This window comes from Thermobia domestica, chromosome 11, assembly GCF_964235325.1.
Source record: "Thermobia domestica chromosome 11, izTheDome1.hap1.1, whole genome shotgun sequence".
In the NCBI taxonomy this organism is placed as follows: Eukaryota; Metazoa; Arthropoda; class Insecta; order Zygentoma; family Lepismatidae; genus Thermobia; species Thermobia domestica.
Genome location: NC_137464.1, coordinates 71551662 through 71567641, shown reverse-complemented (window position 1 = coordinate 71567641; position 15980 = coordinate 71551662). Strand labels below are relative to the sequence as shown.

The 15980-nt window shown below is 35.0% G+C and overlaps 1 protein-coding gene across 3 annotated transcripts in view; it reads right to left on the bottom strand.

The window, feature by feature from the left end:
• sas (stranded at second transmembrane protein) overlaps window positions 1-15980 on the bottom strand; it is a 325151-nt gene that overhangs the window by 63926 nt on the left and 245245 nt on the right. For all 3 annotated transcript variants that reach the window (XM_081730579.1, XM_081730578.1, XM_081730580.1), the window contains exon 10: window positions 7307-7765. In XM_081730579.1, the coding sequence (XP_081586705.1) occupies window positions 7307-7765 (459 nt within the window). The remainder of the gene's footprint in view (window positions 1-7306; window positions 7766-15980) is intronic.

The window sequence follows — 15980 nt, the reverse complement described above, 5'->3', positions numbered from 1 at the left end:
AACTATCACCTAACTCAGTATTATGTGATTATTCCGTAGAAAATACGAAAATCGATTTCGGGGCCGTTCAAAAATTTTGTGGCCCCTGACCCAAAAACTAATTATTGGCCAAGATCGCAATCTTTTGATGCATGTTTTTTGATCATTCCTAAAATTCTTGTTTAAATGACAGGCAACAATATACAAATATTCATCAATGTCTTTATGTAAATGTTTACTCAATTATTAGAAATTAAGTGCAAATGATATGCTTGACTATACTCCTTTTACTCTTTTAAACACTGTAGTTGGTACTTAAGACATTTTTATTTATTCGCATGTGTTTAAAAGTTATGTTAACTGTTATATTACATGCATTTATCTCAATATGACATCACTCAATGTTTGTACTGTAATATACTGCAACTATTGGAAACGATGTCACATCAGTCAATGTTTCTAATATACTGCAACCAGGGGAGACTCAAGTTGATTAATTTTTACAATATGGAATCTCTGTTACCCCTATACAACGTATAATGACAATTATTTTAATCAGAGTATAATATACATTTAGAAACTTTAAAACACAAAATTTTGCAAACAAAACTTGACCTCACACATACACACATAGACACAAATACAGAAAAAAGAAAAGAAAGATAAGCACAGTTACCTGATGCAGAAGAAGAAGATGTCGAAGAGGTTGAAAGCTGGGACTCACTTACAGTGCTTTCAGTTGTGGTTGCGTATGGAACTACGGTGGAATCAACAACAGTAGGACGCTCACTTGGATTGTTCACTATTTTCCCGTCCCTACTTCTTACAATAGTATGAACTGTAATGACTGGGGTGGCGCTAATTACTTCACCTTGGATTACTGTCTCTGTATGAGATTCAGAGTCTGTTACTTCGGAAATACTAATAGGAAGTAATGCACTAGTTGCTTCTGTACTTTGAAAGCTAGTGGTTGTAGGCAACACAGGACTCATAGTTGTTGTATTACCGTTATCTTGAACATCAGTTTCATGTAAACTGCCCGAAACTTCACCTATAGATTCATTATTTGTAGCTGAAGTGTTAGAAATATCTAAAACATTATGAACATTACCAGTTAGGTTAGCTGAACTAGTACTAACTTCAATTTTACTGTCATCAGAAAAATCATCATGAGTTTCAAATATATCGGTCACAAAAGACGAACTAGTCCCTACATTAACTGATCCGTTATCATTCTCAACGCTTTCGAGAAGTACAGTAGGTCCAGTTCTTTGGTAATTCATGACAGTGGTGGTGGTTTCTGTATTGTTGCAGTCTAGTATATGACAGCATGAGTCTTGTGGATCTGGTTGTAAATGACAATGAGGTAATACAGTAGTTGATAGAAACATTGGGCATCGAGGAACACATTGCATATCCCCAGGGCTTACACAGGTACATTTTTCTGAGCAATTGTGGAAGATTACTTGTCCCACTGCAAGCTTCTGATCTTCAAACTCACATCCTTCATAATCAAGCACTTTCAAGAGAAAAAGAGAGACAGACAAAATAGAATAGGAAACTATACTACAAGATAAAGATAGTGACACTAAGTACTTCCAACGTTATTGATTTGAGACTACTGTTGATTAAATTTTTTGAATATTCACTTTCAATGCTTGAACAATTATTCGTAATTCGAACAATTATTCCTTTTAATTGTTTAACGTCCCTGATGTCAAAGTAGTATTTATTTTATATTTTTGATTATGTAACTCAATCATGGTTCCATCGGAAATATCTCTACGCGAGAGATAAACATTCTCACATACACCTTGTCTCTGCCCATCTGTAAATAGGTTACTGTTTGGATTCATTAGTTGTACAAAATACAAGAAAGTTTAAAATAATTTCTGTATCAAGAACGTACAGTTATAGCACTGCTAAAGACCTTTGTAGTACTGAAAGGACACATCAATCTTTGCAGTCAATTGAAATTTTTAGATAAAAATGTAATAATTTTGGTAGCACGATATGACCGAGCAAGTAAAGTCGATTTTACTGCATATAAACCGCACACCGCACGCTAATTTCGCACATACAATTCTTCGAATCTGTTAGGAATTGGACATAGGATTCACACAAGGTCACATATAGGGATAATATGTAGGAAATTAAACCACTTCCCACGAAATTCTCGAAATATCCAACTACTTCCCTTAAAATTTTCGGTAGTATGGGACAATAAATTATTTCCCTAGACCTTCTCGGAAGCATTGGAGATCAATTTACTTCTCAGATATTTTCGGGAACATTGGATATCAAGCTATTTCTTCCAAAATTCTTGGAAGTATTATAGATCAAACTACTTTCCCCGATACTCTCGAGGATAACTACTTCCTCGAAATGCTCAAGTTTACATTGGTTAGAAATGTATTTTAAATGGCTCTAATAATTTTCCTTTTACTTGCACTGATCAATAACACACCAAAATTAACTAAACTTTATGACATTAAAGTGTATGTATGAAGTGCGGTGGTTAGCCACATAACTTTAGCAAAGTGAAGTATGACAAGCATAGCTCCGTTACTTCTGATATTTTGCTACCTGTAATGTAAGTAGCTCATGACTAGCACAGTGCCATCATGTATAATATTTTGCTATCTCTTAATTTAAGCAGGTCATAACCAGCACAGTGCCATTACATCTGAGATCTTGCTACTTTTTAATTTAAGCATCACGTGACCAGCACAACGCCGTTACGTTTGATATTTTGTAGTTCTCCAATTACACTCCAATTTCAAGCTCTTAATTTAAGTACATCCCCAATTACATCATGATGCTGAACCTATACCTAAAATTCTGTTCATTCACTGTGAATCGAACTCAAAATCACACACACGAAAAACAAATGAACATTAATTTTGTGTGTGTATGTACGTTAATCATACTCTATTCGTCCAAACGAGAGTAAGACAAGATCAGCTACTGAATTAAAAAAAAATCTTCTAAAAACGTGTATCAGAAGACCAAGCGAAGTAGCTCAAGTGGTAGAGAGTTGGCTTTGTTTTCGGGAGGTCGTGGGTTCGATTCCCGCTGCCGACCATCCTGACTGAGGTTTTCCATTGTTTTCTTCAGTTCTACCAGGCAAATGCCGGGATAGTATCTACTAAACACGCCCTGGCCGCTACCTTCCCAAATCCATCTAGTATAAAATGGCCTCTGAGCTGTATCTGGTGATTGTTAAATAAATTGTTAAGCATTACAAATATCGAAATATCCCTTTCTCCAAAATTATGCTTTGTCTTATCTAGAGATGCAAAAAAGCCGGCTTTTTTGAATCGATGGTTTTTTTCACATAAAAAGCCGGCTTTTTTGGGAAAAAAACGAGAATTTTGGAAATTTTGGCTTTTTTCAACTTCATGATTTTTCTATCTAAATAGCTTTCTTATAGTATATTCTATAGTTAGATAAGAATTCCACGACCTGAATGTCATATTTCGCTCTGAAATTCACCATCAAGATGGATGGAGCACATGTTTTACGAATTAAAGCAAACATGAAGAATGTAGTATTTGAGGGTAATTTTAGAGGCTATTTAACTTTATTTTAACTTTTGAGTTATCGACATCTTTTTTCTTCTCTAGTTTGTCATCCGTGTTTCATTTCTAAGAGCTTTTAGTACTCTAGCTTCTAGCGCAAAAGTTAAACTTGCCCGTTTTTCTATTTATCCGTCAAAGCGTACGTTTTTCAATATATCCGTCAAACCGTACTTCCACATTTCTGTTATACTGTAGCTGTGAAGTGATTTAGCATTAATTTTCCGGACACAACCTTGAATACCAATTTATACAAATAATCAGTAGCGGATTTAGAAAAGTACTTTAGGAGGGTTTTTTCTGATTGTTTCGTTTCCTAAAAAGTCCTAATTTTATTTGGGAAGTGCTTGAAGTTTATGAGTACAGGCATAACTAATATTTCGCTTCGTTTATATGTTTAGCAATAATCTTCCGGATACAACTTTAAAAATCATTTTATAGTGAGAATCAGTGGCGGATTTAGAAAAGTATTTTGGGAAGGGTTTCTTACTAATGTTTAGTTTTTTTAAACATTCGTAATTTTTATTTGACGGGAGCTTAAAGTTTATGAGTAAAGGCATAAATAATAGATATTTCGTTTGTTGCAGACATTCCGTAACTTTGGGGAACGGGCTTCAGTCCGAAAGACCGCCCCCCTAACCTTCGCAAAACCGTCACTGCTGGTAATTAGTAATGATAACGATTTAAAAACAATAAAGAAGGAAGTCGCCCAACTCAAAGTACACGCACAATTTCTACATTCACAGATGGAATGAAGAAAAGCTTTGTCAGAATGGTCGAATGCTGGTTGAATCCCGGACTTCCCGATAGAAGCGCAAAAGCTAATCACACAGTCATGTTTGTTGTGCAGTTGTATTTAGCTTAACTTAAATATATTCCGTAGTCTTTTTTTGGGGGGGGAGTTCCGTAATGATATGTTGAATCCCTCTTGTTAAAAATTCAGAAAACTTGAGGATTGGGTAAACTGTGATGGTGGTTCTATAAAACTTAACTGTAGAATTTCAAGAATATACAGAACCAAAAGCTCTAGATGTTCAGCCTTTAAGTGTATCATATAAATCTAAGTATTTCTCTTATGTTTATTTTAATTTTATTTTGTTTCAAAAAGAGGGTATGGAATATTTTGAAGTAAAAATACTACATACTATTTTGCTAGTTATTTGTGTATTCTTTAAAAAGAAGTGTTTACTTTTAGGGTTGGCTGGTTAACACCAACTTTTTTTTTTTTAATAACTGGTTTAAACCACAAAAATAAAAAGAATGAAAAATGCGAATCGTGTGAACTTCATGGTGACGTTTCCAGATATCAAACCACCTGCAATAGTTTTATTTCCCTTTCACCTTTTAATCAAGGTGTCCCATGTTCAATTCTCGGTCGAACCATAACCCTTCTTTCATGCGTAACCCAAGTAGCGGTTCGGATGTCAGTTTAAGCGAAAGTCTTCTCCTTAATAACCTCGGTATTTCGTAAGGATGTTAAGCCTAAATATACGAAACAAACCAAATTGTATATTTCTGCATGCATAAATGCCTGTTGTTTTATAAAGAAGCCAATATTGCTTAAATATATTGATAGAAATTGGCAAAATTTATCGATTGCCTACGTAGCTTCCAACATTAGCTTGGATTGGACTTTCAATGATATCTACGTACCGGTACTAAATTTGTAATTTAATACCTCAGTTTTAGCTTACTGATTATGGTACGTTGACCTTTAAATTTTACATGCAAAGCAATAACAGGATTTTCCCGTTATTGTCTTACATTTCAAGTAATGACGGGATTTTCCCAATGGCTAGGGCGGGAGATTCTCAACTTAAGAAATTTACTGACCGCACTTCTTTAAGCTCATGGGAGTTCTTCCGGCATAAACCCGCTGTTGCATAATAACATCAAGGCGAAACAAACTTATTTCTGTGAATATGTAATATAAATACATAAAGCAAAAAATCTAAGTCAAAAAAGCCTGGTTTAAACCAAAAAAGCCTGGTTTAAAACATACCCCAAAAAACGGGTTTTCGGCATTTTCAAAAACAATCACGGTTCTTTCCAACTCTGCTTACTTTTGTATATAGGAGGTTAAAAAATTCTTATTATATACATTGGTTAATCCTGTGGAATTCATAATGTAAATATGTTGAAGAAAAATTGTTTGAAATATTTTTTCGAAATTCATAGTTTATTTTCGATGTTTTATATTATTATCAGCATCAACCACTAATTAAATGATTTTTTGTGTTATAGAGAAGCGATACAAAGTCTGTTTTATCAATTTAAAGCAGTATTTTGAAAAAAAGCCCAAAATTTCCCAAGCAAAAAGCAAAGCAGAAAAAACCGAGTTTTTTTTCCAAAAAAAGCCGTTTTTTTTCCGAGCCCTTGCATCTCTAATCTTATCACACGTTGGAAATATCCAGTGTCATATTTACTGAAATTAGTATCACCGAAAATGTTAACAAGAATTCAACAAGCAAAAGACACTAACACATAACGAAAATAGAAAAAAAAGAAAAAAACAACGACAATGATAATTAAGTGAAAATTGAATTGTTAGTTTTGAACAAGAGGATATAGTATTAAAATAGAACGAAATTATATAAGTACACCTTTTTTGAGTATTTAGAGTAACCTATAAATTCAATGTACATACATACTGACCTGCTCCATATTATGCGCACAATATGAACAACATAGTGTTTCCTTGTGTATTTAAAATATATTAATAATTATACATACAAATAATAGCATTATACTATGATTTCTTTTGTCTTTAATAATATATAGTTAGCTAATCTTTGATCATCTTAAATAAGTATGAAAATATCTTTGAACCTGTTTATTATCATTATTGTGTCTAAATTACTAAATAACATGTAATACTTGCATCCAAGTAGATGTTTTGCGTCATTGCATACCATATATGGGAAGAAAGATTGTCTACTAAGTAACACATAAAAGTATTATTCTAAACTTTACGCATACTAAGGTAATATTTCCCCCCAAAATTAAGAATTTTAACATATGATAATATTTTGACTTTAATTCGCGAAGCTGAAAGATGTATTAAGAAAAATGGCTTCATACTTTCCGAATAGACTATAGATTAAAGCATATAATCGGGTGTTCTAAAATTGTCGCCCACGGACCACAGAGCACTATTCTACAGGTTAAAATAAAGCAGAAATGTTGTATGATGGAATACCCTCCGGAGTCTCCTTCAGCCACAATGAGGAAACAAAATTCCACTCTGTGGCAACATCGCATATTAACTTGGAATCATTAGTATTGCTCTACAAATCCATCAAACAGTTACATCGATTGTTAAGGTAATAGGTGGTGCTAGTCAACATCTATTGACTTGAACTGCCATCTGGCAAGAATCAATGTAATTATTTGATGGATTTGGTAGATCTAATTTATGGTTCTTTATCTGTGACGTTGTCACATACTGCAATTCGCGTCTCCAGACGAAGACCCGAAAGGTATACTTATTTTGACTTGTAAAATAGTGCTATGTGGTCCGTGGGCGTCATTTTTAGAACATCCGATATATTATTCACTTAGAAATTCAGAGTAATGTACATAATTTCAATAATCGAACAAGAATAGAATATACTTGTAATTCTAATTCTCTTGAAATACGAAATGTTGTCCTGTCTTGTATAAGAATTTTGACAAACATTGAGAAAAAGAAGAAACAATACGCGACAATACAATTATCAGAATAGAGGCAATTTCCTCTTAAACCTTACCTGATTCTGGCATAGTAACTTGGGCTACATTGCTACGAGCATCTCGTGTAAGCACTCGGAAGTAGTACGTTTTCCCAGGTTGTAAGCCACCAATATGAATAGCTGCTACATCTGTTCCTTCCATTTCTACTTCTTCATGAGAATAGTCTTCTCCAATCCAGTTTTCTTTGTCTTCGCTTGCTTGCACTGTAAGATTGTGAAGATCTAAGTTGGAAGCTAAAGCTCGCCCCATCTTCACACGCACAGTTACAGTTGAACTATTCAAAACATCCACTGAAGCCACATGTAAGAAACTGGAATTTTCCAAGAATTTCATTGCTTCTTCCATAGATAGCGTTGCATTATCATCTTTTCTATTTCTTCCTTCCACATTATCTTTTGCCATCGTCGTTGCTGTAACCGGTAACTGTGTCGGTGACTGCGTAGTTGCCACTGTGGTAGTTGTTGCCTGACTTGCATCTGAAACAATAATAATAAATTAATATTATAAAGAGCACTGGGTACAATACAAGATGCGATAAAAATTACAAAGAAAAACAGGTTTTAATATATCTTCGCCTCTTAAAGATATAGATATTTCGACGAAAGTGAATAAAGAGTTATAGATAATATAAAGTGTACATTATTGCATGTCAACCAGCGAAATTCATCACAGAGAAAAACACAAATTGAGATTATTATGCCCTAGAGTACAATATATTAGTACAAGCGGTGATAATTCTGAAGGTTGTTTAAGATAATGGAAAATACTTTTCATCTGCTTCAAACTCCTTCATAATATAAGACAAAATTTCGAAGATGTATTACTTTTCACCATTTATATTATAACGATAACTTGTAGAAATATGTATATGTCACTAAGGATAATGGTCTGTATCTTATGATATCATTTCCTATGGTCTGTATCGTTTGGTATCTTTTTTTTTTCTTTTTGTTTTTTGTGGCCAAACATGTAGAAACTCGTTCTTTCTATATAGTTCTTTATATAGTATGAGAGGAAGCCATAGTGGATGTATGTAAGTTTGTTTATAAAGAAGATTAAGAATAAAAATAATAAATGCAGAAAATCACGAAAAATACAGTAGTTCAAATAAATTCGATTTCTTGTGTTATCATATGAACAGTTGGTATGTAAATTATTTTGGAACAAAATCCATAATTTTAATATAACGAACTCAGGGCTATTACATAGCCTAAAACGTTATAATATGTACTCCTATATGCTGAAATCTTTAGTGTCATTTTTATATCAAACCAGTGACAACAGTTTCTGAAATGTGAAGTCTAATGTAACTTTGCCTTTCATGACTAAGTGCACCCGGTTCCAGGTTAGATTCTTGATAGATGTACAGAACTTCAGATAAAAATCCAACTATACGATCCCATTTTTTTAAGCAGGCAGCTCCCACCTCACGTAGTTTCAGAGCAGAAAAGAGGTATTAGAAACCAATTCTATAACATGACAAGCATTGGTTAGAGAGAGAGAGAAAAATGTCCTAAGCTGAAACATATATTAATTAATATATCTTATTTAATTGGACTAAGGGTGCCGCGGTGGCTCAGTGGTAGAGCGTTCACCTCTGGTGCTTGAGGTTCCGGGTTCGATGCCAACCCCCGCCAAGTGAACTTTGTGGTGGACAAACACCGTGTGCGTAGTTTTTCTCGGGGTTCTCCCGTTTCCTCCCACTTTCTTCATTCCACCATTTTACTCATTACTCATCATCACCGTCTCCTTTAGCATAACCGGCATAAGCGTGGGACGTAAAACTCAAAGATTTCATTTCATTTTCATTTTTAATTGGACTAAGCGATATGAGTGAGTGTAAAAGCTCAAATGTAGTTTTCAAGAAAATGAAAAAATCTCTTCATCAAATCAAAAACTGTTGCTTTATGAGAACCATGGTATTTATTTAAGTGAAACTGGTACTGAAATATTCTCTCACTAACCTTTTTATTATGACATTAGCAAGATAGCAATACGTAGTACGGTTAATGAGAGATAGTCCACAAATGGTGATCAGCTCTTAAATTTTAATTTCTGTTTAATTATGTCTTTGTGCAAAGATGAGACGTATAACAATTAATAGACGACATTAAGATGAACAGAATGGCGTCTATTACATAGTTTTCGAGAATATCTGAAAAAACAAATTTGTATGGCTCTGAAAGATATGCCACTGCTGCCAATAATAAAATGATAGGTTTTATTTTGCTTGAAGAAGGTTTTATTGTTTCCTTTTTATGCACTGTATTCGTTAAAAATAAATACACGGTTAACTAACACATTGTATGTATTGTAACGGTAATATGCATAGTTCACTCCTAACATTAATACACATACTGCTTGCAATCACTACAATATAATTTGCTAAATATAACATACTAACGCATTATACAGGTTATGACTTTACAGGATGCGGCAGGTATTTGAGAACACACATTATAGATGACGCTGTATCTTGTATTTTACATCATCGTTACAAATCCTGCAAATACGAGATTTGTCTCTTTGGTTGCAAGCCACTCCAATTCTGCTGCAATTCAGAGATCGTTGCATTCATGAATGTCTCCCGGTCATTCGTCTTCAAAGTTCGAGAGAACCGGAGGCTGTCAAAGGTGATGCGGCCACCGTTTCCGACAGGAAACGCTATTGTCGCGTTCGAACACTAAGAGATGCCTTAATTCGTCCGTTCTGTTCAGGCTGTTACTGATGAGAATCTTTTGAAGTGCATGTGGGCACACGATTGCAAGTTGACGAGGCCACTATCTGACGTGTGGTTCATGAGTAAAGCTCGGGATTAATGGCGAAATAAAAGCCCGAAAATGGCTGGCAAAATTGCAAAATAAACACCCAAAAATGGTAGATAAAATGGCAAAATAAAATAAACAAACAATCACGAACTTTGAGAGAAAAAATAGATACTAAAATATGTAAAGCTATAATATGCTATAATTCATTTACTAATCGAATAAAATGTTTCATTTTGTACTTTATACTTACCACTTAAAATTCTGGAAACTTACGCAACCTGTGAAGGGACGACATCTAACAATTCATTCGCCATTCTTGAGTAGTAACAATGAAACAATAACTTAAAAACACTATCACATTTTATTCACACGCGGTTACATTATCACAAACATTCAAAGCACAAGAAATACTAAAGTGAAGTCATTTTACACTACACTAGCAGTTTATTTTCACTTACAAAAGGTTTTTCATAGTTTTGTTCTCTGAAATTATTAACATCTTTTTAAGATTTTCAAAGGAAAGACTTTGTCTCCTGTCAGAAAGAATTCGCTTTAGATGTGAAAATGATCTTTCCATATCTACAGATGTCACTGGAGCATACTTGAAACATGTAATTTGGGAAGGATCCATGTCACTGTTAACAGTTGTATCAGCATCACCTTCCATAACACTAGCGATGTCCTTCAATTTTCCCAAATCTGGATTCGCACTTACAACACGATTACACTTATGCCGAATGTACTCGCCCTTATCATCAGGTACAACACTCAGATCGTTGAGAGTATCATTGAAGATTTTCAGAGAACAAGCGAGAGTCTGTTTTTTTTTTTTTTTTTTTTTTTTTTTTTTTTTTTTTTTTTTCAAACTTGGCAATAGCATCTGGTAACTTTGCAAAATGTGTTGCAATGAAGACTACTATCCATTTCATAAAGATAGGCCCCTGACTTGGCGGTGCTGCCGTGACGTCCAGTCATAACTTATATTACATTGTCATACCTCGTTGGAATTGTTGGAATGTTGTCTTTTCAATACTTAAGACATACAAATTTTCTTGGTACTGTGTAGTGAGAAAAAAATAGAAATTAATGAAAAAGTGCGTATTTTTTCGTACTTTTTTGGTAAATCAATGTTTATAGGACTATATCTCGGAAAGGAGATAACATAAAATATTTTCCTGTGCACCATATGTAGATACATATGTTACCTGTAAGTTCTGAAAATTTCATTACTGAACACGTAGTAGTTTTCTTGTTATTCAGTAAAAAGTGAGACATCATTATCTCTGAATTGCTGCGGTGTATTAACAATCTTAAAAAACTTTTAGAAAGATCTTAAAGTAGCTTTTTCAACCAAACTGTTTTGACTTGTTTTAAAAGATAAACAATCACAAATATGACATTATGATTTTCTCAGCTTTGCGCCCTTCGCTATCGCAGTTTATACGGAGTGCTACGTTGCCACATTTTCCTGACGCGTATACACTCTCAGACAGACGGGTATTTAAACTTGTCACGCACACTGTCCGGCACTTTTTAGATATATTTTTAAAATTTTATGTCTCCACAGATTTTAAACCAATTTCTTAGAAATTAACAGGATATACAGAAAATGTGCCAAATGTTCAAAATTAGAAAAGCGAACTCTCATTTTGTTTGGATTTGCATGTGATGGTCTTCGAAAATTTGTTGCTTTTTGTAAGTTTTTCACTTACTGCACGCAGTACAAAATACACTTGCACAGAAACAAATACAACCATAAACTTTATTATATGATACAACCTTAGTTGATATGTAATATTTAGCTTACACTTCACAGAAGATCTGTTCCACCACTTGACAGACATACTAATAGCTCTTGCGTAGTTGATTTGTAAAAATCGCGTAAAGCTGGCTTCCGTGCAAGGCTTATGTGAATAATTAGTGTAAAAAGTTCCTGGTTTTTAATTAAAGTAACACGCTTTCATTTAGAAAACAAAGATTTTTGTTTTAGTATTTTTTCTTTTTCTCAATCTGCTGTTTTGCGTATTGATTCATAACTTTTACTACTATTCCTGGGAGAGCTCATGTAGTTTGGATTTCACGTTAATCAGTAGGTCGACGTCTCATATAGCCTCACTGCTGAACAGGACGTTCAACTCAAAATCAATTCAACTTTTTTTTTATATATATATATAAAACTTCATCGGTAAAAACAGCTGAAACACTTTATATGCGGAATACTCTGTAGATAACCCAGCATTTTGATCAATTCCCGGGATACCACTAAACAGGGGTTTTGCATTTACTTGAATTTTATCGCTCCAAGCTACATCAGAATCTGTCTTTGAATAGGAACGACACGTTTTTTTCTCTCTTTCCCGGCGCAGCCGCAGGTTCACTTGAAACAGAGTTACTATCTTGTTCACTCCCGAATACGCCACTGAGCACAGAATAATCAATGTCATTACTATTCATTACTAACTCATAACCGTCTGAGTCGGAGTCATTCATCAGTTCTGCAATTTCATTATCGCTAAAAATTTTGCCTCTTCTTTTTGTAATACCGCCGCTCGTAAAGGAATATCCATATATATATATATATATATATATATATATATATATATATATATATATATATATATATATATATATATATTTTAATCAAAAACCACGACATATACTAAGGAAAATATAAATGCCCATTCGTCCGTCTCATTGCAATGAACCCATATGGTGTGAGTGCATGTCTAAGTTTTTGACGCCTACGAACCGAAGGGAAGTGTTGAAGGCGTAATCAGTGCAACGTGATTAGACGCAAATACAGCCCTCGTCACCTACACATTGCATAGTTTTCTTTCGTTGAAAGAAAACAAAGGACCCATTCTGTGTTATTGTATACATTCGGCAGGGGAATTGATCGCAGAACTTGGGTGAACACGTGATTGCCAAGGATACATTTCTTTTTAATCTTTAACATGTTCGTAAGCTGGAAAGTGTGTATACTGATAGATCTTGAGGTAAAAATGGAGCCATTGTTAATAAGTGTACAGGAAGATAACAGGAGCAGCGATGAGTCAACAAACCCATTACGAAAGTGAATGAAGTAAATAGATTAAGAGATGAGTTTTTGGATGTTTTACTTCAACGTTTTATTTCGATTAAATTGAGATGTGTAATGCATTATTATTATTTTTATGATGTTGTGAAAGGTTATAATAAATACTTTTTCCTATTACATTCTTATGAAGTAAGCTTCGGGCTACAAGCTTCCTGAACGCGACAACACTGCACGACAGCGTTGCCGCACTTCCACTTACTGTATGCTGTTTCTTCATATAAGCGCGGGGAATTTAAAGATTGGGCTGCAACATGGCTCACCGCTTAACGCAGAGAACATGTTGAAGTAAAAGAATTTTTTAAAAAAATAAATACTCTACAACTAAACCCTTTTTCGTTAATAGTTCCAAATATTTGGAACACTAGACTTCCAAATTTTCGAGCAGTGTTTTGTACGTTTCTCTAACTACCATGGTAAAGGAGATCAGAGCGTCGTACATTTGTTTTAATTACACAAAAAGTATCAAGTGATGAAAATTGAAATTCTCACAACTTACAGTTAATGGATGCATCTACATATTGTACACAGGAAATTATTTCACGTGATCTCTTTTCTGAGATATAGTACTATAAACATTGATCTACCAAAAAAGTACGAAAAAATACGCACTTTTTCATTAATTTCTATTTTTTTCTCACTACATAGTACAAAGAAAATTTTTATGTCTTAAGTATTGAAAAGACAACATTTCAGGAATTTCAACGAGGTACGACAATGCAATATAAGTTTTGACTGAACGTCACGGCAGCACCACGAAGTCAGGGGCCTATCTTTATGAAATGGATAGTAAGTCCTTTTTCAAGGAATTCTTCTTAAGCAAACTTTAAGCAGCCTTAATTGAAGACGCATCATCCTCATCAAAAGTATCAATGATTCTTTTGATGGGTTCAAAGTTGTTAGCATAATAGAGAACAGCTGTAATCCATGTACCCCATCTCGTTAAGACAAGCTGTGGTGGAAGCGGAAGTTCAGGGCCAAATTGGTGAAACGCACTTGTTCGCTAGCGAGCTTTCAGAAATACCTTTTTCACATTTGACACAAGAAGATCAACGTCAGGAAAATGAGAACGAAGTTCCTCTGCAATTCTATGTAGCGCGTGTGCCAGACAGGTGACATGCAGCATACGTGGGAATAGAATCTTAAGGGCTTTTGCTGCATTTTCATATATGCAGCTCCGTCTGTGACAAAAGAGGACCTTATCGTATTTCACATTCTGGCCACAGAATACTCAGCGATTTTGTAATGTGCAATTGCCGTGCCATTTACTTTTTCCATTACTTCTGATGCAATCAAAAATTTTTGTGTGCCTTCTTCCCCTCCCAAAGTTCCAACTACAACGTTGGCAATGGAACGTCCTAGAATATAGTAAGTTTCACCAACTGAAATCCATATACTTTTGTCAGCAACACTTTTACGGATATCATCAATAGTTCTGCTGTACGCGCTATCAACGTAAGTCTTTCTCAAAGATGATTCACTTGGATTTTTTGTTTTGTGTATTTCTCGAGAAAGTTTCTAAAGGAAACATTTTTTAATTTCATAAAGGAATGTCCGCGTTAATTAGAGCTTCACACAGATCATTCGCAAAACTGTTAGTACGCGAAGCGGGATTCGTGACTGTTCCTAGAAGATTTTGAACCTTTTCACCAGCTGATTTGCGTGTCCTTGCAGAATTGTGTTTTGCAGTGCTTATATGGTGTGTTATAAAGTAACGCTTTTCAGCCGATACCACAGTTTCACATAACTTACAAAACAGTACAGAACCGCCTGTTGAAAACACAGTACGCCCGAACTCACTCACAAATTTTTCCAACTTCTGTTGCCTAGAAAGACCAACTTTCGGCATCTTGAAATACTGAAACGCACATAAATACCAGTTCTGTATTACGCACGCCTAAGATTCACAATAACTGCCCACCTGGCTACTTCTTGAAAGTAAGCATTTTCGTTTGTCATTCCAAGAACCGAACACTGCTTCAAAATTCCAAGAACTGAATACACACTAGCATCTCCGCTCCTCCACTTGTCACATTCCAACGGGAATAGACAAGTTATTATCAGACACAGAGATCGCTTGGCCAGATAAGAGCGACTCAGATCTGTGGTATGCTGTCATTCATAAGTAAATAAAGAGTAGTGGAAGAGAAAACCTGCGACAATGGCAACAAATTGCTTCTAAATTGTGAAATTGCACTTTTCCAGAAAATATTATGAAAATTGCAATAATAGCACTTATGACATTTTGTCATTAATTCCGGGCTTTATTCATGAGAACCTCCGTTAAGGTCGCATGTGATATTGAAAGGATTTATCTTGTCCCAGAGAACCAAGGCGAACCGACTGCCTAGAGCCAAGCGCCTCTTGAACAAGCTGAAACGTGCAGAGAAGCTCGGAATGCTCTGATTTTTCCCCGATGAGAAAAACTTTGTCCCTTGACAAAAGATGAATCGTAAAAATGGTCGCTGGCTGAGTAAAAGCCACGAGGAGGTTCCGACCTTCATGCACGCAAACTTTCCAGGCTCAGTGATGGTTATGGGAATCTCAGCAATGAAGGCGGCCTCCACATTTCTTTCGTCAAAGTGCAAGAGTCAACGCCACTCCTTACACCAAAGTGTTGAACACGACTGTGAAGCCCTAAATTACTGCTGTAGTATGTGGGAAGCGTATGTTTCTCAGCAGGACTCCACTTTATCCCATACAGTCCATACCACTCAAGAATGGCTGGCCGACAATTTTCATGACCATGTCACTCCCAAACGTGAACCTCAAGCTCTGCAGATGCTAACCAATGGACTATTAAAAATAAAGACTGGCTGAGAGGGACCC